Source organism: Typopeltis vanoorti, chromosome 21, assembly GCF_054136105.1.
Source record: "Typopeltis vanoorti isolate ZY-2024b chromosome 21, IOZ_Tvanoo_1.0, whole genome shotgun sequence".
Taxonomy (NCBI): Eukaryota; Metazoa; Arthropoda; class Arachnida; order Uropygi; family Thelyphonidae; genus Typopeltis; species Typopeltis vanoorti.
This window is the reverse complement of record NC_143569.1, coordinates 54,175,858-54,201,266: the sequence shown is the minus strand read 5'-3', so window position 1 is coordinate 54,201,266 and position 25,409 is coordinate 54,175,858. Positions and strand designations below refer to the sequence as shown.

The following is a 25,409-nucleotide window of genomic DNA, read 5'->3' as shown; positions in this document are numbered from 1 at the left end:
ATGTCTTTGAGGCAGTGTACTTTATGTGATTGTTGAAGTTGAGTTTTTTGTCGAGTGTTACTCCGAGATATTTGATGTCATTCTGCCATGGGATCTTGACTCCTAAGAGGTGAATGTCATCCATGTTGTGGACTCTCTGGAAAACAGAACGGCTGAACTTTTTTCAGGGTTTACTTGGATCCTCCAGTCAGCCAGCCATTTTTCAGTTATGTGAATGTTGCTTTGTAGTTTTCTAATTGCCAGATTTGGACTCCTAGATCTTGCCAGAATTGCAGTGTCATCTGCGTATAATGCTGTGGTTGTTGTTCTTGGGTTCAGAGGGATGTCCGCTATGAAGATTGAGAACAGGAGAGGTGCCAGAAGTGATCCCTGAGGAACGCCTGCCGATACCTTTCGTCTGGATGATAGTGTTTCATTGATTTTTATTTGCATATGTCTTTCTTTTAGGCGATTGGATGATTTTCGTTAACTTAACTGCCATGTTAAATTTTATGAGTTTGTACAAGAGGCCTTGATGCCAGACTTTGTCGAATGCCTTCGCTGCATCGATGAAGATGGCAGCTGTGTGTTGTTTCGAGTTGTAGCCTTGTGTGATGATCTCCACTAGCCGGTGTATTTGTTGGACTGTGCTGTGGCCCTTGTGGAAGCCGAACTGCTCGTTTGGTACAATTCCCATTTTGTCTGTTTCCGCTTGAAGCCTTGAGAGTATCACTTTCTCGGTCACTTTTCCGAGGCTGGGTAACAAGCTGATTGGTCTGTAGTTTTCATGGTGTTGGGGGTTCTTTCCCGGCTTCTTCAATGGTATGTGATCTTCTTCAATATTTGTGATCTTCCAAGCTGTGGGGAAATGATGGTATCTGAGGATAGCGTTAGTTATGTTGACGAGATGTACTATGGCCTTTCTTGGGAGAAGTTTTATTATTCGGTTGCTATTCACATTGCAAAGCAGCGTCTCCTTTTTCCTGTAGAGCTGTGTGGACTTTGTTTCTTATCTCGGGTTTATCCTTAAGATAGAATAGGATTCGTTTTGTTACATTCGAGTTCTCATATAGGGGTTCTTTTCCTTTTACCGGTTTTGTAATGGGGTGAGAAGAACCGGTGTTTGCATCTACTGGTAAAGTTCTTTTTTCAAATTCCTTCATTATCCATGGGTATCTCTTTTCCAAATCTACTCGTATCAGCGACTTCAATTTGTCGCATAAGTGTTGTTTTTCTTCCTCTGTTAAGTCCAGGTGACCATCCAATTGATGGGGCTCGACTTTGGTTATATCCTTTACATAGAGTTCTCTCCATATGAGTCTATTGCTCCTCTTAAAGAACAAAAAAGTTGACTCTCCTTTTGTGGTCATTATCTGAAATAGTTTTCCTGCCGTTTTAAGAGATCCTTTAAAGTTCTTCAAAATGACAGAGCCGTTTGGGGTATTGCTTTTAACAAAGTCTGTTTCTTCCTTAGTTTCTGGATTGTTTCTTTGCTCTCTATCTTCTTCTTCTGATGAGGTTTCTTCCTCATTTTGTGTGTTGTTTCGCGTTATTATTCCATTTCCTTCCTCATCCTCATCTGAACTTGAGGCTTCTATTTGGCTTTCAGTGTCCTGTTTATTTCGTTTCATTTCTCCTTCTTCTTCCGGCGGGATGGGTCGTTTTGTTGTACTGGTATTGATTTCCATTTCCTCTGTTTCTGTGCTGTCATTGTTGCCTTCCGATTCAATGGTGTAAGATTTCTTAGTGTTCCGTTTCTTTTTCTTCCTAATTTTCCTTTCTGCGTTCCTTCCAGTTATTGCCTGATTTCCTAATGTAGTCGTTGCGATAGCTGGTGGTTGGAGGGCTGGAAAGTCTTCTGATTCCGTTGTTTGTGGTTCGTTTACTGTTTGGCCGGTAGTTCGCGAGTCCTGTGATGTGTTTTTAGGACTGATTACTGGAATGGCTACTGCCGCAGGTGTTATGGAGCCTCCTGCTCTTTCTGCAAGTGTCCTGTTAGGACAAACGTCTATTCTATGAGAAGAGTTCCCACATTTGCGGCACGGTGACTCACATTTATCCATTATGTGTTCTGTTGATAAGCAGTTGCGGCATTTGTTGTTTTTCGAGCGCTAAGGTGGCCCAAAGCGGTGCACCGAAAACATTGTTTTCTTACGCCTGGGTAGTTAATTATTACTCTTGATGAGCCTAGAAAAATCAAGTTGGGGATTTCTGTTTTCATTTCAATTGAAATGCTCACTTCCCCTGATTTCCACTCTGGGATATCCGTGTCTTGTCCGATTGATACGTTTCGGACAATCCCCCACTTTGGGAAAATGGTTTTAATGCTTTCCTCCCCTTTCTCTAGATATTCGAGTGGAAACCTGTCAATTTTTACGGATTTTGAAATACTCCCAACTAGGAAGGGTAGGTATTTTCTTCCTTCACATTCTATGCCTTTAAGGAGCGTTTCCTTTGTCTCTACATTGTTCGTTACTATTTGGAATCTCCCCCCCCCTACCGTAAGGGGTAAGCCCGTAAATGCTTTCTGCTTTAGCGACGTAGAGAAGAGCTCTCACAAACGTCGCTTTGTCGATGTTTAGGTCAATTTCGATCCCGAGGGTACGAACTCTTGGCAAGAATTTCGACATTCTTTAAAAGCAAATACCTTATCAACGGAATAGCAAATTTCAATCCCCGAAAGGAAATGACCTAAAACGGACATGCACCGATTGGAACGAGGCCGCAAAAAATAAAAGCCAACAAAAGAAAAACTAATAAACTAGAAGGGTTCTTACCAAACAATACTGGAATAGGAGCTCTCTCTCGGGATCTGGTAACTGGCAACTGGAATCCAAAAGAAGACTGGAACATGGAGCTTTCTTTCGGGGCCGCTGAAAACAGGTCTCATCAGTGGGAGCCAGGCTAGAAATACCAAGATTACGATTAACGATTAACATTTGAGAGGTAGTCGAATTCTGGAGTCGGATTTTTGCTGTCACTGTGATCGGATGTATTACTTTAGACTCTGCCTAGTTGATTTTTATATAGGGTTTTTCGGGAAGCTCGCATTGCACTGGAACTAACACAGTTCGTGATCTACTATCTCCCCCTCTGTATGAAATATGCAGAGATCTAATGGCCGGCAGGCTCCACCCGCAATGAGGACCAGTGGTGGTTGAATGATTTTTTTTAGGGGGGGAAGATCGCTGCACTGTGTCCAAGTAAGCTCCTGAAACTCCTTTTTTTCTCGTTTTTTAGGACAGTCTCCTATAACAGACTAACTTTTTGCCGGTAGACGCTTATTCTAAACTGTCTACGGGATTTGCTAGTAGACTCTCAGTCTACAGGATTACCCGGGAAACTGCTAGTTTCTCTCAAGCCACACTATGGACTCTCCATACGACGAGCTTGATTTCAAACAGCTTTTGGCTGTCTTTAAGCATATTGGAGGCGTTCTACAAAGGAAATGGCCAGGTAAGGCGGTAATCCACCAAGTACAAGAGGTGGATACAGAGGACTGTCAATCCCCTGACCCTCTCCCCAGCACTTCTCAAGATAACACCAGAGAGATTATGTCACCGGTTAATGACCAGCGCCTAGTGGACTCAGATAACTCTACAGACTATCAGGTTGTCAGCAGAAAAAAGCGTAAGAAGAGTTCACCAGCAGCAGAGCCTGAAATAGTATATCAAATGGACACATCAGTGTTATCTGGCGCAAGAACAGAGACAGATATACTGACACAGCCCAAAGAGAGGATACCACCAGTAATCCTGAGATCTAAGGAAAAATGGTCGTCACTTGCACAAATGATGAAGAACAATAACATCAAGTTCTCATCAGCCAAAAACATAAATGATGGAGTCCGTATACAGTCAGAAGGAACAACGGACTACCGCCAGCTCACCAGGCTTATGGATGAACAAATATTACCATACCATACTTACCAACTAAAAAGTGAAAAAACCTTAAGGTAGTGATCAGAGTATTGGTAGAAAACATAACATCAGAAGAGATAGCTACTGACCTCAGATGACAAGGCTTGGAGCCGATCAAGATTTCTCGTATGTATCAAGCAGATAAGCGTCCCATGCCTCTGGTCTTAGTGGAGATCAGTAAAGATCAGAGAGAAATCTACGATCTCAGAATAGTCTGCAACTTGGTGATGAGGACTGAGCCACTGAGAAGAAAGGCATCGGCTGGTCAATGCCATCGCTGCCAAAAATATGGGCATGCGCAAATGCTATGCAGAGCAGACTACAAATGCGTAAAATGCGGTGGCAACCATCCCTCGCACACTTGCATCAAGCCAAAGACCATACCTGCTAAATGTGCGAACTGCAGCGGCCCACATCCTGCGAATTACAAGGGTTGTTCTCTACATCCATCCAACCTCCAAAAGTTTAGACAGGAGTCAGTCTCATCCATTCAGAAAAGTATCACGAGATCTGCGCCTGAAATCAAAGCGCGGGTAGTTACGCCAGATAAATCTTATGCTTCGGCGGTTTCCTCACGTAACACCGAGGTACTCCCTGCAACTAGCAGTCAAAACTCCTCAGCAATTCTTGCTGCCTCACTAGGGGAGATGTTAACGGCCTTTAGTAAAACAAATCCAAGCCAGGCCGACACCAACAAATTCCTTGGGAATACTCAGGTCATCTTCTCTATGATTAATGACTAATCCGGCCTCAACATCAAATTCTATGCAGATAATATTCTGGAATGCAAATGGTCTCAACAACAAAATTTTGGAACTACAGGAACTTACAGATCATTTACAAATTGATATTCTCCTCATTAACGAGACTCACCTACGTCCCTGCGATAATCCCAAACTCAGAAACTACTCGTTACTTAGAAATGACAGACGCAATGCTAGAGGTGGAGGCATTGCCATCTTTGTCAGAAGAAACATCCACTATAACGAGATTAAGAAGACTAATACATCTAAGATCGAGGAGACAGGCATAGAAATTCATACCAACAATGCAGGCAGCTTAAAGATTTATTCTGTATACAACCCCCCTGGCAAACCACTTCTCTCCTCCGATCTCTCTCTCTCAGCTACTAGACACCACTGAAGCAATAATTGTAGCAGGAGATCTGAATTCCAAGCATCCTTTATGGAACAGCAAGAGTTTTAACAACAACGGAATGATCCTCTACAATTTTGCCTTGAAGAGAAATATTGTTATTGCAGGCCCGATCGAGCCAACACATTACAGAGTGATCGGCAGACCTGATGTTTTGGATATTGCTATATTTAACAACATTTCTCATCAATTCCAACTTCAAGTGGTTGACGAACTTAGCTCAGATCACAATCCAGTACTTTTAAGTTTAGGAGGGGAGCCTGAGCTCATTCCCAGCCAATCCAACACTAATTTTGCAACATTCAAGGCTAAAATGAACACTATCATAGACTCAGTACCTACTTTCTCTTCCCGTGAAGAAATTGACGTGGCAGTCAGCAATCTTGAATGTAAAATACACTCTGGCTTATCCGCAGCTTGTTCTATTTCCACCCCAGCTCAAATAAACTTTGTTGGTTTAAAACTTTATTGTAGTTTCTGGGAATAAAATTCTTGACGGAGTTTTCCGATGTGTCTTTTATCAATTTGTGCTGCCTGTTAGTTAATGCGTTAATGCTGGTTTTAATGTCTTTTGCCGTTTGTAAGACTTCTTCGACTTTTGAATTATTAAATTGAACAAACTCTTCATATTCGCTAATTTTTTTTTGTTATTTCTTTATTCTGTTTATCAAATAGTTCTTAGACAAGATCTCCCAAGCTGGCTTTTATATTTTCTATATCTTTTTCTAGTAATAAATTTAAAGAACTCAAATTATAAGAGTCACCGGTATTTTGTTGTCTGTTCAGTTCATCGTCCGATTCTGCCTCCGGCGTAATCATTTGCGTCGTGGGTGGTGGCGTTTCTTTGTTCTCTCTACAGTTTAGGCACTTCCATTCTTCTCATTTGGCATTGGATTTGCGTTGCCAAGTTGTTTCTGAAAGTCCGGAACATGTAAAGTGAAGATTCCTATGGCATTTTCTGCAGGTTATATAACATCAGTCGGACTGTAATTCTTTCTGACGCTTGTTGCACTTTATGACTCACCTTTCTTCCTTTGGACGGCTACAAAGATGGCGACGTCCTTTGTTCTGTACTCGTTAGCAACCGCGGTGTACGCTTCAATTTTTAGCACACTCAGATTTTGCATTCCACTTGGCAGATTTCGATGAATTATATGTCACTGTCTTCAGCGTGACAAGTAGAGTTACTCTATGACACTTTTTAAATTAAAAGCAGGAGTTAGAACCATATTAAAACTATAAAAACGGGACCAGCGATACAACCATGCACCCGTTCGTATGCCTACACAGCGCTCTTTATAATGTTGAATAGAGTTGGGGAAAGAACTGCTCCTTTTGGCACGCGACAGGTTTTCTGGTAGCTCTCTAATTCGGTTTGACCTGATACGTGTGGATGTTTTCTATTTTTAGAGGTCGTGTATAAACCACCTGTGCAGAGGCCAATCTGTTTCAACATGTCTCAGCTTTTTTAATAAGGTTTGATGTGTGAGTGTGTCAAATTCTTTCATCAAACCAATAAACACTATCATGGCAATTTTGTTTTTATCTAAAGTGGTATTAATTACGTTCGTCAAGTCTTCCAAGAGAGTGTTGTTTCCTTATATTTCTGAAAACCGTGTTGTGTTTTGGAAATAATATGAAGGTTATCTGTATATGCTGTGAGTTTCTTTATTACTATCCGTTCTATAATTTGACTGATAATTGGTAGTGTAGTGTTGCTATGGGTATGTAATTACTGATTTAATTTCTTTTTTCGTGTTTGTATATGGATATTATTATGGCATTCTCCAATATACCAGGTATTTGTCCGATTTTAAATATTTTATTTATTAATTTATTAGGATAGGACTTAAGCTAGTTGCATCTTTCTTGATATGCTTAGGTCTTATACCTAAGCATATCAAGAAACATGCAAGAAGTCTGCTTATTTTATGGTTAGGAACCATTATCTGTTTTTTATTGTAGTCCAATATTCCCCCAATCACGTTTTATGATTGGGGGAATATTTCTGTGCAGTCCTTGGATGGAGTCTGCAAAGTATTGGTTAAAGGCATTTGATAGTTGTTGGATAGGTTTCGTATCTTTCATGACGCTGTGTTTTATGGCTTCGGAGGGGGCGGAATTGAAAGCACAATCTAGCATCTGGGTGATCATGTGCCAGGTTTGTTTCATGTTATTTTTTTGTTGAGGCGAATTCGACCCTGTAGTAGTTTCTTTTTTCATTTCTTATCTGCGTTGTTAGGCGAATCTTTGTTATCCTATATTCAATTTTTAAAGCTACGTTATTTGACTATCGCTTTAATTGTTTCTATAGAGTGTCCTTTTTGTGTATATCTAGGATTAAGTTTTGCGTTATCCAAGGATTTTTGGCTTGTTTTTCTACTAATTCTGACTTTCTTTGCTGCTTTCTTATATATATCCTCCAGTATGAAATTAATGTTATTATATCCGGTTTCTGTTGAACACATGCCATGTATTCCCAGTCGATTTTTCTTATTTCGTGGTTGACTATTTCTTCGTATATTATGTTTTGTGTTCCTTTTCAAATGTGGCACGTTCCGTGAATAATGTCTTAGTGTACTGGTTTAGAGCCGTGAGGTAATGGTCTGCTACTTTGCACTTTATGACTGCTGGAGTGTAATTATTTGGTAGAGTCCGAATGTTTATATGATCTAAGCAGGAAGTAGTGATAGTATTTCCGAATATTTCTTCTCTAGTACATGATGTTATGGTTAGTATTAGGTTATACATGGATATCGTGTCTAGGTATTGTACAGTATTGTTGTAGTTTTCGTTCGCAATATTTATGTTTATCTCGCCGGTTATCATTAGGTATTCGGTTGAGCATATTTCTTGGCGTGAGAGCCAGCAATTGAGTTCGTGTAAAATTTTTATCGTGTTTAAGTTTGGTGGCCTGTAAATAGCATTTAGTATTATGGGATGCTGTCTATTTGTGGTATTAACGATTTCAATGCAAAGTGTTCCAGCATGCTAAAACTGATAAACAGTTTCTTTTGCTAATTTTAATTTATGTTCGGTAAATATTAGTATTTGAACCCCTCTTTTTGTTTGGCGGCAAGATCTATGTTGTTGAAAATACTGGAATTTGATTCCAATATTGATTGAAAATACTGAGCTTTTAATTTGTATCTGCTTTGAAGTTTGTGACTTCCTCATGTTTATCTTGGCAACTCTGATCCACAAAAATTGGTAATATATTTCTGTTTTTATTTTTCATGCTTGGTGCAACAGATTCTTGTTGAATGGTGTTAAAGATTCGACTTTGGCAACTAGTGTTTCTGTCTGCTGGCTTTTATGAGATTGTCTGTTGTGGACTTGCTTGTAAGACGAACTATGACTGGTGCTGGTCGTGGAAAGCCTTGTTTTTTTCTCTTCCTGGGAATCCGGAGGAAAATCGCTCTACATCCGTATGAGATATACTAACTCATATTTAGTATGGAAGAAATTATATTTAATTTACGAGATTAAATTTCTTTTAAATCAAATGATTTTAAATTTTAAGAAGGAACGGCTTAAGGAACTTATTATTATTCAAATATTTAAATTTATAGAAAATTATATTTAGCGAAGGAATTATATAGGTTACTTACTAAACTATCATCACTTGAAAAGGTAAAAGGCATTTAACAAGATAACAAAATCCAAGCATGAGATTGCTGTTATCTTCTTACATTTTGAAAGATTACATTCTCAAATGCTACTCTTAATTTAATAAATATTTTAATTTTTCTTGTAGAAAGCTGGAGGTAGCGAAGCATTGGATATTATTAGGAATCATATAGTGCATCACGAAAGTTCTCTGGTAAACTCTACTCAAGAGGGCGTGAGTAGAGTGTTAAGAGACAAATATGCTCTTGTTTATATCAATGATTTAATTACAATACTGGCTGTTGATCAAGGGAGAGAATATTTCTATATAGGAAAGGAAGAGTTTTATTCCCTTTCTGGACGAATGTACATCCAGCATTATAGAAGGTCTAAGTATCACGTGAGTATTACCAAATAATGCTTATCATTGTTATCTGAAAGGCGAACTTCTGATATTTAATCAAGCACTTTATAATGATGACTACAGGAATTGATTATCTTTTTTACTTTTATTATAATTTATGTAAAACATATACCATTAAACTTTAAAAGAAATCTTTGCAAGTTATTTATTCTAGAGTTCAGGATAATTATATAAATACATCAATTACTTTATATAAAAATGAAGCCTGAGGTTGTATTACAATTGCACAGTAGTCAATTACAATTGGTTTGCTATTCGACTGTTTGTTCTTTGTCCTATTACACAGTGTGCCCCAAAAAGTAATATGGCAGTCAGAGAATCCATAGGAGCATTTTAGCTGAAAATATATTGGCAGAATATATTAATAAAATGATAACATCAAACAAATAAAATAACCTTTAAAATAACAATAAATTACATAATGAAATTATAATGATTATAATATATAATCTCATACTCCGAAGGGGTATGAGAGTATCAAGAGTATGTCTTTCAAGGGACATATTTCATGACGTATCCTGTGTATGCATTTTCTGGTTACTATTACATTAAAAATGATTTTTTTTAAAATTTTCTTTCTAGAGTACTGAAAATTATCGAAGCAGGACTGGATATCAAGTGGAGAAATCTTGAATTGTTCCTTAAAGAATTACCGTCACAATTAAAGTCGAAACCCACTTCAGAAAACACAGTTCTTCAAATGAAGCATCTTTTCGGCGCTTTTATCTTAATTATTTCAGGATGCATCTTATCATTCCTATGTTTCTTTGTGGAAATCCTAAAGAAGCTTGTAAAATAAACAGATAATAAAACTCTTTGGACTTTCTTTCTTATGAGTACCAAAAGAATTATCGTTTTCGCTAACAGTTCAATTAACACTGTATAAACAAATGAGTGACTGTGTTCTTCAAAAGCACTCATAGAAACAAAAGAATAAAATTTATGAAGTAAATTTACTTTAATATTGCGTAGTTTTGTTTGCCTTGCGTATCTTAGTGCGTCTGTTTGTGTGTTTTTGGTGTTTATAATTTATAATTTGATAAAATACGTTACTAGTAGGTATGGCTTCAGCACGAAGAAAAATGACTGTCAGTAATGATGGTTCGCCATCTTCTTTCAAGAACCGTAATGTAAAGGAGATGATTCAGTGTACTATCTGCGAAACGTACGCTTTGCGGAGTGCGGTCAGAGTGTGGTTAGATGATAATAAAGGAGTGAATGTGTGCAGAAAATGTAGGGAGAATGAGGAATTAAAGTGTATTTCGGATCGTGAGTGTGATATTTTTGTCAAACTTCAGAATGAAGAAAATAGTGATATGACAAGAAACGGCGAGGTTGTACCAGAGAATTGTGAGAGTGTGAATGTAGAAAGTGTGAATGATAGTATTAATGGTTTTACAGAGAATAAAAAAGATGAGATAGATGCAATGAGTGAAATCGCGTTGTTGAATAGTGCGATACAAAGGGGAAAACAGCAGCTAGAGAGTATGAACAAAAGTCGACTGATTGAACCAGCCAATAATAAAAAATATGACAGGAAAAATAGGCGTCTGAGTGTGAACATGAACAACATGAAGGAGAGGGTACTGTTTGGAGACGCGTTAGTACGAGGTGTTAGTAAAGGATTTGACAAAATCGTACCAGCCTAGTGCGACCATAAAGGATGTAACTGAGTCTATTAGAGAGCAAAAGGAAAGGGTGAAAGAAATGATTGTTGTGGCAGGTACGAATGATTTGAAAGGAGATAAAATGGAAATGATAGAAGACCTGAATGAATTGTTTGAGGTAGCAAAAGAAAAGAGTGAGAGAATTAGAATGATTAGTCTTTTGCCACGGTATGACAGTGAAATGTTTAAAAGGAGGGCCATAATTGCGAATGACTTTATGCGTGGGTTATGTATGACGAGTGGTGTGGAATTTGCGGATGTGTGGAGTGAGTTCGATGGGCGAAAGGATCTATATAAGATGGATGGCTTGCATTTGAATGGTTACGGTGTAAGGAGACTTGAGAAAGTGTTGCTGAATGTAGTGGATGTACAAATTCAGGGAAACTAGATTTATTAAGGGGGGAAGGTAGATATACAGTCCTTAGGGAGGCAGTTGAATGTATGAATAAATATAATATGCCCGAGCGAATAAGGACAACAAATCAGAGTGGGATAGTTAATATAAGGCAGGGTTGGAGGTAGGGTTGGAGATAATGGGGGTATTAAATTCATGTACACTAATGCTAGGAGTATTAGGAACAAGAAGGAAGAGTTTTTGGCCATGGTTGGCACTTCCAGACCACAGGTTATTGGTATTAGTGAATCATGGCTGACTGTAGATGATATAGCTAGTGGGATTGAATGTGATGGATATAGTGTGTTCAGGAATGACAGGGAGAAAAAAATTTGGGGAGGAGCATTGTTGATGATAGCTGATGAGCTACAGCCAAGGAGAATAGAAGTTGAATTGGAGGATAGAGAAAAAGAGCACATTTAAGGCCATTTGGTGTGAGATTGTGGCAAGCAGAACTAAATATACAATTGGGTGCTGCTATAGACCAGGTGATGGAAAAGATGGTGGTGACAGTATGCACAAGCAAATAGAAGAAATGGGTGGAAGGAGGGTGATTATTATGGGAGATTTCAACTATGGTCGCATTGATTGGAGTGAGGAGAGGACACACGGGAGGAAGGAATTGGATTTTATGCGGTTATCAAGGGATAACTATCTGCGACAACATGTAATGGAAAATACTAGGGGTCAGAGAGTCCTTAACCTAGTAATTACATCTGAGGATTTGGCTGTAACAAATATGACCACATTGCCACCAATCGATGAGAGTGATCATAGGGTCTTGACTTGGGAGGTGGTTAAATGTGTAGAATTTTCAATTAAGACAGGGTACATGTGGAATAATCGGGCTGGAAAGTATGACACGCTTAGGAGTTTGATTGGTTCAGTGCCATGGCATGTACAACTGCAAGGACTAGAAGTTGATAGTGCATGGGAGGCAGTTAAGAAGTGTTTGCATGAAGCAATGGCTGACTGTATACCTAGAGTCCGAATAATAAATCAAGTAGGGTTTAAATGGATGAATAACACCATTAAACGTGAGCCGCAAAAAAAGAAACAACTATGGAGGGAATTTAAGGAGAAAGGTGACCGACAGGCACATGAACGGTATAAAGCGCAGGCCAGAAGGGTAACGAGTGTGGTAAGAAAAGCAAAAAAGGATTACGAAAGAACATTGGCCACGCAGGCTAAAGAGAATCCTAAACAGTTTTTTAGATATGTAGCAAGTAAAAGGAAGATGTACATGGCAGAATGATTTTAAAGAAAGACGATGGTAGGGAGGTAACTGAATCAGGTGATATAGTTGAGTTACTGAGTGAGCACTTTGCAAGTATATATCAACCAGGTGGTGACATTGCAGAAACGAAGAAACCAGTAGATTATACGGGAAGTGTGGTGAATGAAGTGGAGGTGAGTAGTCTATTGCATAACCTCAATGTCAATACATCCGTGGGATTAGATGGTATACCAGCACGTGTCGTACGAGAAGAAGCTAAAGAATTGTCAGTACCCTTGCCCATTTTGTTTAATTTGAGTCTCGGGTCTGGGTTAGTCCCGAGCGGGTGGAAAGAGGGGAAAATAATTCCACTGCATAAAGGTGGTTCCAAGACTGCTGTTGTAAATTACCGACCGATTAGCATATATCAAGAATCATTGTCAAGGTCACAGAGAAATTAGTCAAGAAAAGAATACAGGATTGGATAGATGAAAATGGGATATTGTATGGGGGTCAACATGATTTTGTGAAGGGTAAATCATGCCTCAGTAACTTGCTCACGTTTTATAACACAGTGAAGGCTGAACTGGATAGGGGTAATGGGTTTACAGTGATACTACTGGACCTTGCCACGGCCTTTGACAGGATACCACATGGAATTCTAATCAGTAAACTGGAGCCGATGGGGATAGATATAGGGTTGGTGAGATGGATAGGAGGGTGGTTGAAGGAGAGATACCAGAGAGCGGTTTATTCAGGAGTGGAGTCTAAAAGACGTCTTGTGACTAGTGGTGTGCCGCAAGGCTCTGTTCTTGGACCACTGCTTTTCAATTTGTTCATCAATGATATAGGAAAGGATTTGAGAGGAAGTGTTCACTTATTTGCTGATGATGCAAAGTTGGGTAGAGCAGTTATGAGTGCACAGGATGTCAAAATTTTAAAGGATGATTTGGATAGTTTGGAGGACTGGGCTAGGAAAAATGGATGTCAATTTAATGTGGCAAAGTGTAAGGTTATGCACTTTGAAAAGAATAGCAGCAGTATATCGCATTGGTGGAACCGTACTCCAGGAGATTGAAGAGGTCAGGGATTTGGCAGTGTTGGTGGATAGGGAATTGAAGTTTAGGGGACACATTGCAAAAGTGACTAAATCAGCTCATCAAATCACTTGGCTTCTGAAAAATACTTCAACATGCAGAGACAAACAAGTTGTTGTTCCTCTGTATATCGCCTTGATAAGACACCATCTGGACCACTGTGCCCAGTTATGGGCACAAGGGTTTCTTCGTGAAGGGGAGGAAGTGGAGAAGATCCAGAGACGAGTGACCAAGATGATAGCAGGTCTGTGGAATGAACCTTATGAGAATAGGTTGAAGATTTGTGGGTTGCAGAGAATGGACGATAGGCTAAGGAGGGGTGATATGATTGAGACATTCAAATTACTGAAAGGTTTCTATAATATTGATCCAGAAGATATTTTTGAAAATATGACTGGTGGTGGGAGGACTAGGGGCCATGCATGGAAGCTGGGAAAGAGCGTGGTTGACAAGGGTGTTAGAGCTAGGTTGTTTACTTGGAGAGTGGTGAATGAGTGGAATAAGCTTCCAGAGTCTGTTGTGGGTGCTACGACCGTGAATGAGTTCAAGGCAAGATATGATAGATACTGTGTCAATGTCGAAAAGTTGTTCTTGACATTATGTTAGGGCCTCCCTCGATGAGTCTGTCGACTCCTTGGAGTTTCCCGGAACAACAACAACAACAACAACAACAATAATAATAATAATAATAATTAATCTACTTATTAAAGTGGTTAGGGATATTGTATAAAATTAAGAAAAGGCATTACAGTTAAAAGCAATCAGACAGTTAAAACATATTCACGAAATTAAATTTGTGTTATAATTAAGAGAATATTAAAAATAAATAAGATGAGCATCGCCGAAGAAACGAATCGTAGATCGTGTTTGGATACGTTACGTTGTTGTGATCGTCGGTTTCTTCACACGACCGCCAAATGTCACCAGTGGGCCATGTAAGGCAATATTGTCAGTTACAAAAGGCAACATGACTGCAAATACGATTCGTAAGTTTTGCCGCCAAACTTACCAAGTTAGCAAGATAATTTGTAGCAAACTGGCTCCTTTAAAATATCCACTAAAATTAGTAGTTTCTCTTCAAAATATCCTGCATTAATCATGACAAGCTCACGTATAGATGGGAATATTTTTAACGGAGTTTTTTTAAGCATTACAAATCCCGAAAGAATAATCAATACGTGTAAGTTAGAGTATGTAATCGTAAATGTTCATTGGTAAGTGTCAGTACTGATTTGCTAGCTGCCTATTTTAAGAGTGATTCGGACCAATAGCCTTTTGCAGTAAACAATCAATCAACTGACTGATTGTTTACTGCAAAAGACTACTGGTCGAATCATTCTTTACGTAGGGTTGCTTGTAAAAGCGTACTATGGAGACGAGCTTCCATAGTTCCTTCAGTTTATGAAGTTGCAGTTGTAATTACTATTCTTATAAGATTAATCTTGAACCCTCCTATAAAAACAGTTTGATATCACTCGAAGAAAACATGCTTCTCTAATCCATGCGGAAAAAAAATCATTCTACTATAGTACATATTTTTCTTTCGTTGGAAAGAATGAGGGAATCATAACATATTGTACAAATCTAGACTGTTACGGTTTATGACTTAATGTACTTTTCGTGTTCTTACCGATGAATCGGATCATACTATACCTAGATGTTTTTTGTCGGTTGGAGGGTATAATTCTATAATTTTCCTGTTTTAAATTTTTTTCATTTTTTCGCAGTGAAAAGCAGAATATTGAGTTGGAAAAAGCTTCCTTACTCGCATGAAACATATAGTCAATGCTGATAAAGTGAATTCGCGTACAGAAAAGTCAGAATGAGGGAATAAAATGATTATAATGGTTATAAAATCCTTCATAGTTCTGAAACTAGTTAGTGAAGTAGAGTGTGGCAATGATGGTAGAGATTAGATTTTCTTTGTCAGAAGGATGTGGGGGGGGGTTCTTTAGTTGTGCATGCAAACGGATATTGTTCTCCTATATGTTGCTTTAATTCTTTAGGAATGCCAAATACTACCTTAATTATCTTCTTTATGAGGCACTCAGCATTATACATAATATTCATCCCTGATTTTGCTTGATAACATAGGTTGCTTCCATGTATTATTATATGAAGTCGTGAGAAATATGGTATGTAATATTTCAATCTCATTAAAGTAAAATACATGTTTACGCTATATATATATATATATATATATATATATATATATATATATATATATATATATATATATTCTACGTATGCACGTGATTTCCTTGAAATAAAAAAAAAGATATAAAAATGAATAAAAAAAAGAAATATAACTAAAGAATATTCATGTACTTATTTGTGTATATAAATAGAATGAATAAAAAATTAATGAAATAATAATTATTATTATTGTTGTTATTGTATAATTATTATAAAAGGAAATATTTTCACCTGAAATTATATTTTTATTGAACTGTAAATTAATGTATATATATTAATTCTTGTCCGCGCGGTTAGCCTAGTGGCTAAGCGCTTCGCAACTGTGTTTGGGGAAGGAGTGTCCTAAATTCAACTCCCGTTGATGACGTAAGAAGCTCAAGGAGCTGCCATAGCCAAGTTAGCCGATCTTGGGCGTTGGAGGCAGGGTTTTCCACTCCAGTTTATCTGGGTTTTTTCATCCCGCAAGCAGCCAAAACCGGCCCTGTGAACACACACGGATCCAGTCATAGGATACCTCTAGGAATAAGAAGTAACCAACCTATTCCGTAAGATTACGGTTCCGAATGCCTACACGGTAAAAAGTGTAGGTCTACGGGTGAACGTAAATTAGGATAGAATGTTAATTCTACTGAATGTTGCAAAATGGATGCATTGAAACTTGTATCGGAATGTTATTGTTGATCTCTTTCTACGTATGCACGTGATTTCCTTGAAAGAGATTTAACAACTACAGGGTGTTCGGGATAAATTTGACAGTTTCGTAAGGAAAAAGAAAATCTTCTTTGTATCTATTAAATTTAATGAATTGACAAAAAAACATTACAGGCAGAGTTAATTACAATACTATCAACAAGATTTACTCAAATTAACCACCATTAGCATCGATCACAGCTTCAATTCTGCTTCGGAACCTCGAACAAGCTGATGCTACAGTCTCCCTGGGAAGGGCCGCAAAAACTGTTTTAATTTTATCCATTAACTGGGCTTTTGTATTACTGGAAGTGCGATTGGTGTCTTTTTCAACTGCGCCCCATACAAAATAATCCATGGGGTTAAGGTCTGGGGAGTTTGGAGGCCAAACATTTGGACTGGTGAAGTCGTAGAAATTTTCAGACAACCATTTTTGACTTTTCCCAGAGGTGTGGCAAGGAGCCGAATCCTGCTGCCATACATACGGCCTACCATTGGCTACCCTTGTTATCCAGGGCTTGACTACAGTTAGCAACTCCACGAACAAAGCCCGAATTCCAATGCCAGGGTTCTTCAACACCTGTTCCTGCAGATTTGCGAGGAATTCTGCTGTACGAACGCAATCAGATCGTCTGCTAGGGATCTTTTTTCTTGCTACATCCTCGTAGTCACCATTGCAAGTCTCTAGTTCATGCCTGATTGTTTTTACTGTATTCAGGGAGCATTGGGCAGCAGTCGTAATATCCTTATTTTGATGGCGGGCACGAATCATCATGATACAAGTTATTCTCTTCCATGATTCAGGTGGGTTCCAGCTATCCATCCTTTCTGACATCTTGTATATGAATGAAGAAGGGTCCAAACTTTTAAATGAAGAGAAGCGTGTGTTAATACATGTAACTTACGGAAAAATATAATTAATTATAAATATGTCAAATTTATCCCGAACACCCTGTATACTACTGTGAATCTGCAACTATTCTGAAACGATTTTATAGGCTAATCAAAATAATAATAGTAATAAAATCTGTTTAATGCGTTAATAAACAATTATAACGTTTATTTTCGAATGCGTCATAAAAGAAATACATATATAAATGAAGAATATATGATGAAGACTCATTTTATCCTGTAGGAAATTATAAATGTGTTGAAGGATACAGCATTCTGTAGATGTTGCAATTATTCGTGTCGACGTTTCTGGAACATAAAAATACGTGGACTGGAATTTAAACGGGTGATTTATTAGTTTAAATTAATTATTTACAACCGACGTTTCGGTAACATTATCAGATGCAGATTTAACACTGTACACTCCATGAACACAAACTAAAATGAAAATGATAGTCACATTCGTGGAGAGCACCATTGTCGCCGTTCATGCACGTGATTGCTCTTGTTACCCGGGTCATTTAGTTTGTCTTCACTGTTTGTGCAGTGTTAAATTGCCTCTGATAATGCTAGAGAAATGTTTGCTGTACATAATTAATTTAAGCTAATAAATCATTCGTTTACATTCTATCTAGTACATGTAGTTTTATGTTTCAGAAACTTCGACATGAATAAAAGCTATTGCATCATTGAGCAAGAAAAGATACGAAAATTATGCACATAAAGCAACAACAAAAAAAATGACTGCTTAATGACAAGGAGAATTACGTAACGAAATGATGTTATATCAATAACGTGATGCCATATGAAGTACACTTTATAGTTACCAAAGGAAGCGTATTGTTGATTAGTTTCAAAGGTTAGTTAATGGAAAGGATAGGAAATAGCGTTCTGTGTAACAAGAACATTACACACACACACACACACACACACACACACACACACACACACACACACACACACACACACACACACACACACACACACACACACACACACACACACACACACACACACACACACACACACACACACACACACACACACACACACACAGAAAATAATTCAATAATTGATTTCCCAATAGGAAAATAATAAAATTCTCTCTCTCTCTTTCTCCTGAAAATATTAAACAAACACTCAAAATACTATCCTCCCAACCAACCAACCACCAAAAATAAACGCATACTACACAGAAGAGTAGAAAAATCCGTTTTTCCTCAAAATACCGCTATAACAAGGAATAAAAACATCCAGAAAGTTACACTAATGTAAACAAGAAACCGTGTGATAGACATCTTACAATGGTTTCTGCACATGGAACCAAAGGAAAGGAAACCGTACTTGGGAAAAGGAACGTTTCCTAAGCTCTTTCACCTACTCTAACCGGTTTTATGATTCTAGAAGTCATCACTGACTTTTACGACAACACTTATTATTATTGTATATTTTTCATGGGGGAGGGTACCACATATCTTCTGAAATGGATTGATATTTAGTTGGAAATGATTGAAAAGGTTCTCCACATCTTTCATTGAATCCAAACCAAGTATTTCCAACCAAAGCGTAAAAATCACATTTTGCCTATCACAGTACGGGTGGAATAGCCTCATCAAAAGAAAGGTTATCTATCATTACTCTGTTGGCGTCTATCCATAGGACATCTTGCTTGAAAACAAGCTTTGCAGTGCTCAAATATGCCAAGATTAAAGATCTTTTACAACCAACCCCTTAAATACAATAGCTATATCATTTATCAAATGTTACAAAGAAACCAAGAAACCTAATCACCATTTAGACTTTTCTCGTAAAAACCATTTCAGTTCAGTTTCTCTTACCTTTTGTAATATACAGACCGCCTGACAATCTCTTCAGGAACTGAGGTGACAGGAAGTCCAATAATTTCTTGGCAGTAAAATCTTAACTACATCTTCACCAGCTCGTCTACTAAAAATCAAAAATATATTTTCCGCAGCTTCATTATTAGGTTGGTGCATTGAAAACCTCCATAAAATTCTTGATACTATCCCAAAAGAGGACACTTGAGCTAATCTCCATCCTCCGGCAACCCGCTTGTCCAAGGCTATCAGTAATTTTAATGAACATCTGGGGAGGAGAGCACAGCAGACAACTAATGCCATCTCGTGGTCCCTAACACTAGAGATTGTTGAGTAAAATGGTAAAAATTGCATGGTGTATTTTCTGGAATTGTGGGTTTCCAGAAGAAAACAACTCCTTTTTCGGCCCGAGATCGATTACTTAAAAAATTAAAAGTTAGCTACTAGAATCGAAAATGCTTTTCCTTCTGGCGGTGGTGCGTTATGCTTCATCTTTTTCTGAAGAGTGCAGAGTCAAAAATGAAAATTATAAAAATATTTACATATATTTTTTTTTTCTGAATTATCGTTAAAAGTTCTGTCTATTGAAGAATTCTACGCACCAGAAAATCATATTTGAATTCCAAATTGATATTAAATTGCTCATATATGAGTTTTTTCCGGTGCATAGTTCAACTTTTCTGATGGGAGTGTAGTGGGGACAGTCTGAATTCTGATTGTTCGATCGGACTCTTCTTCTCTGCTGAAGTACTAGTTATGAATTCACGTTAAAATCTTGCATAACAAACACATTAACATCATGATTTATGCTCCTCATGTTTCCAGTCAACAAATGATCCTATAACTTCTCATTTTTTTATATAGTATGAAAGAGATAATGCTTTTGTTGTATAAATCTGCTACTATAGCAACGTTCTCACGCGCATGTAACATGATCATTAACTTATAATAATTTGTTTAGACAGAGACAGAACGAAACAGAGAGAGATAGAGAGACAAACACAACTTATCATAAGAACATACGGTCTCATATCACAGATAGCGTCATGTTGTTCAAGTATAGCAGTCTTTGGATTCTGTTGTGGGCAATGTGGGCCATGGAATGCGACAACTTAACGACTTCAGGTACGAATAATATTGGTTTGATTTATAGCGCTTGCTCACTAAAGGTAACCGACTTAACTCTTTCAAGAAATATCATAGATATGAATGTTAAAAAGTACAGGATGGATTGGATTTGTATAAGCCGGATTTCTTAAAAACTTATTTTTATACTTTTAGAGATTTTCAAAAAAATATAAATTTCGAGAGTTTTTGAACTTTTCTGCATTTTAATAAGTCATATGGGGATTTACACCTAAACTGAAATTAAACGTTTTAGATCGCCGTTGTAAATTCAAAGCACCTAATGGTAACTTGTTGTTTAGGTAAATATATAAGCTCTGTATTACTTCACGTTTTGCATTTTTTAGGTCTGGCTCCCACTGATGAGACCTCAATAAAGGTCGAAACCGGTCTGGGTATTGGCCCCTTGCCTTTAATACATAGCATCATAACTCTCCTCCGGAAGATGTGCTTTGCATTAAGGGTAAATATTAACAATAGTGATCAGAGCTTAATCTACCTTTACCACGAGTTGCCTTGACTTGCATTACGTGCAGGGTCAGCTAGACTTGCAACACTTGCAGGTGGAAACTTGACTTACTTGTCTGTTTGTTTACTCGGAAATGGAGTAAAAAAACCAGATTTATATTTAAAATAGTTTGGTATCTTTAACATATATTATACCCAAGGTAAAAAACTTTTTGCACCTATCTCTCATCCTGAGATTTTTATTTAATACGGTCAATGCACCTTATGATAACTTGTTTTAGTAAAATATTTATAACAGCTGTATTTCTTAAAACTTAGTATGGCCAATGTCTCCGGAAGGAAATGCTTTATTATTCAGTACTAAAATTCCGTGGACACAGAAAAAAATTATCTTTTAATCAACACATCAAGTCTACGTGCGCAAAGGCATCTAAAGCCATAGTTCAGATCTATCCGCTAATTAATAGAAATAGCAAGCTCAGCAACGGAATCAAATTGCAACTATACCAGATGACAATTCGTCCAATAATCACCTATGCCTCTCCAGCCTGGAGGAATACCTCTAACACTAACATTATCAAGTTACAACGAGTGCAGAACAAGTGCTTGAGAATGATTCTGAACGCCCGGAGGTATGTTAAAAACAATCAACTTCATAGAGATACAAATATTCCTTATATTTTCTCTTTTCTACAATCCTTAGCATCCAAGTTTTTCCTAAAGAAGTCTACACACCCCAGTGATTTGGTTCAGCAAGCTGCAGCATACAAGGCAACGGTTATATTCAAATATAGAAGACCAAAAGCTATATTAGTTTCCTATAGCGATGCGTAATCTCCATGCTCATTCACGCCGAGCAAACTGCTCATAAATGTTACCCTCACTGTAACCACGACAGATAGTGGGGAATATGAAAAGCATCTTGCTTCACCCCTAAAGACATAATTGTCAATTCTGAAAACTTAGTATTTTTTAGCCTGACTCCCACTGACGAGACCTCAATTACTTTACTATTAATCTATTGCAATGGCTTGAATGAATGTGTCTAATTAGTTTAATGCTTGTGTTCTGTACGATGAATTATTGTATTCAATAAATAAATTCAGTGTTGAGTACACTGAATTATGGTATTAAAATACCGTTTTGATCCTCTATATATGCAAACAAAAACTTAAATTTCCTTTGTTATTTCTCCCAGTAAATATTTTATTGATCCAGGGAGTTTAGGTCATCATCTGTGCTATGCACGACATTACTTTTGCAATCACTTAACAACTTTGTATGCCAGAGAAAGTTATCAGTAACTGGTCAGCTTTTTTCCAACTGTTATGATTGTATAGGCGTTTACCTTAAAATGGGGTATCATTATCTTAGATTTAAATATGTTTTCTTATCTTAGATTTAAATATTTAAATAAGAGTTCTGTCGAACGACGTGTATTTTTAGATACGATTTATGCGCGTCATATCTTTGAATTTTGGAGAATTTTCGAAATATTAAAATTTATTTCTGAGGATAATTTTGATGTGTAAAGAAATTAAAGCTAATTTCACAGCAAAGAACATCAGCATAGTTTAAAATAAGGACTGGTGTGAGATAAAGTTGGCCTTCGTACGCTCTTTGATTGAAAACGATCTGAGTTCGATTCTCGTCGTGGAATGTGGAATCTTGATATGATCTTTTTCAATCGAACGTGGGTATTAGCCGATCTCATACGATGTATTAGTTTTTTTTCCTTCTCGGGAACTCGGGTTTTTCATCCCGCATACTGGCAAACCGGCCATGTGAACACACGCCATTTACAAAAAAAAATACTATTGATGGTGGCAGTAGACGACAGATGGCGTTGTGTGTTGGTGGTACTAGTAGTTGGAGGATTAGGTTGGCGAGATGGTGAGTTGTGTACAGTGGTGTAAATATATCGATTCTTGTATCTTACAGTAATAATCGGTACTTCCATCTTACAGTAATAATTGATTCTTCGATTTTCTCAAACTCACCTTCTTGTATCTCAACAGAAATAGTCTCAGTGTGATATATCCTGTTGAGAGCTATTTAAAAAATTATACTATCATAGGAATTAGATTTAGATTTATTTATGTGATCCTAAGCAGTAGCTATTAAGCTATTTAAATATCGCACAACGATCTCCCGTTAGTGAAGTATCATCCTGTAAAAGGAATTCGCAATTGCTTCAGAAATTGTCCTTATTTATATTCATGGATTTCATCTGCCAGTTCTATTGTTGGTGAAAGTAATTATGAACTATTCACGTGAATTCATGAAAAGGGCAGCCATCTTTCGTGACAAGCATATGATAGTGTAAATGCAACCCTGTTCTAAACGTTAAATAATTTATTGTTATCATTGTTTGAAATGCATAAATCGATGTTCTACGTATTTCGCTAACACGCACTAGAACCAAATGAATAAATTTATTCAGGTTTATTTCTATTCAGCCATAATTAATGTCTGACTGATTTTTCGATAATTTTCGAATAACAACGACGTTAGGGAAGTTTGCATTATAGTTGCCATTTCAGATAAAATGTGAATATTACTGAAACTTACGAAGACTGAAAGTAGATACTGGCTACTATAATTTCGGAAATAATATTTGTCCTTAGGAAAATATTATAAATAATAAATTCCAAAATGGAATATGAAAAGTGGAGATATTTCCAATAGTAAACGCATTACATACAGGTCATGGATAATCAGACGATGAATTTTTTTTGTTCTTTCTGAGTTCTGATTTCTGTCTTTATTGAGATTGCATTTATTTGCAATCTCAATAATGTGTGTGTGTGTGTGTGTGTGTGTGTGTGTGTGTGTGTGTGTGTGTGTGTGTGTGTGTGTGTGTGTGTGTGTGTGTGTGTGTGTGTGTGTGTGTGTGTGTGTGTGTGTGTGTGTGTGTTAATTTAATGGTAACAAAAAATAATAAAAATAACATTGGCAATAATGCTAACTACACACGCTACAGCAGTACCCTCGAGAACACAAGAGCTAAATGTTTCGCAAAATCTATAACTGGACCATTAATTGGGATATCAGCCTGAACAACTCTGCAACTAATCTCTAAACATCGTTCGAGAATTCATTGTGCCAGAATCAAGCCGAATTTAGCAGAAGTGCTAAATTTAGCTATTTATACTTCCTTACTTTTAGTAAGGATGTATAAATAGTTAAATACAGAAATAAGGGATTTCTAAATGATGGGACACTCGGATACATGCAGACGTCCATTTAATTCTAAGAACTGACCAAACATTTTAGAGACACACTAGTCACATGTATGATAACAAACATAGTGATACATGTCGCTATGCTAGAGCCGAGAACAGTTTCCTACAGAGATATACAAGTTGTACATCTCTGTAGGAAACTGGTAGCATGTTACCTGGCAGCAGCGTACATGAGAAAGGACTAAAGAAATCAATTGTCTATTGCTACATTATAGAGAATATTCGAATGGGCTCTCTTTGAGAAGCAATATATATATATATATATATATATATATATACTGTACAACGTCGGTTGAGCGCTTTGCCGCTCACTTTCGGCGTTTATTTATATAACGTTTGATGATGATGCAACGGCTGTGAAGCACATAAGGAGGGGGGGGGGAAGACACCATTTTATGAAACCAATATAAAGCTATTGATATAATGTATTTTAATCTATAAACTGCAGTGTGTTTTCCTGATAGGTTGGGGGAAGGAAAGCCGAGTTTCTTGGTGACCGACTAGACGGGATTCGAATCTACGTCTTTCCAACCAAAGGACATTGTCGAAACTGACTGAGGTTAGCAAGGCTTTTATTCAGCATTATTGTACAAATAACCACGATTTTTTGACGAACAGTCTCTTCATTTGGCACGGGCTAGGTGTAGCAAAAACATCGGCTTTCAGCAATCCCAATTAAAAAAAAAAATTTTTTTTAACATTTTATTATTTTTCAGATAAATTACATGCATTATATGAAGACAATTATGCATAACAAATACTTTCTCGTACATAAAGTTTTTTTTTTTAAATAATAATAATAACAATAACTGTTTACAGCATATATTATTATAATATTCATAATGGTGATTATTACAGATGTTTCTTTGCAATTTTACACTCTATATATACAATATCAATGGATATAATCACTCTATATTGCATACTTATGTTACAGTTATTATATACATTACATACATTTGTTTACATATGATACTTACATTACATACATTTGTTTACATATAATACATGCATTACTTACTTTGGTTTACATGTGATACGTACATTACATGCACTTGGTTACATATGATACATCTTGGATGAGAACTAATTTCTCTGCTTTCATCCTCTAAGCTTATATGTAAGCTTATCTGAGGATGACACCAGTTGGGCATTATTTATTGTTTTTTTTTTTTTTTTTTGCTGTGTTGGGAAGCTACAAAATCTATGATTGAGAAATTCGCACGCGCGCGCGCGCGCACACACCCACACCCACCCACACCCACACCCACACCCACCCACCCACCCACCCACCCACCCACCCACACACACACACACACACACACACACACACACACACACACACACACACACACACACACACACACACACACACACACACACACACAATAACTTGGAATGTATTGATGCATCGCTGAACTGGAAGCCTGAACGAATATATTGTATTTCATTAAGTTTGTATGGTATTTTGGGTGTGTGTTTCTTGTTCACAGTA

General features: G+C 37.3%; 1 protein-coding gene across 1 annotated transcript in view; it reads left to right on the top strand.

Moving 5' to 3' along the window:
• LOC150094857 (glutamate receptor ionotropic, delta-1-like) overlaps positions 1-25,409 on the top strand; it is a 65,473-nt gene that overhangs the window by 17,567 nt on the left and 22,497 nt on the right. The window contains exon 3 of the mRNA XM_090411681.1: positions 9,670-9,877. Coding sequence (XP_090267807.1) covers positions 9,670-9,877 — 208 coding nt within the window. The remainder of the gene's footprint in view (positions 1-9,669; positions 9,878-25,409) is intronic.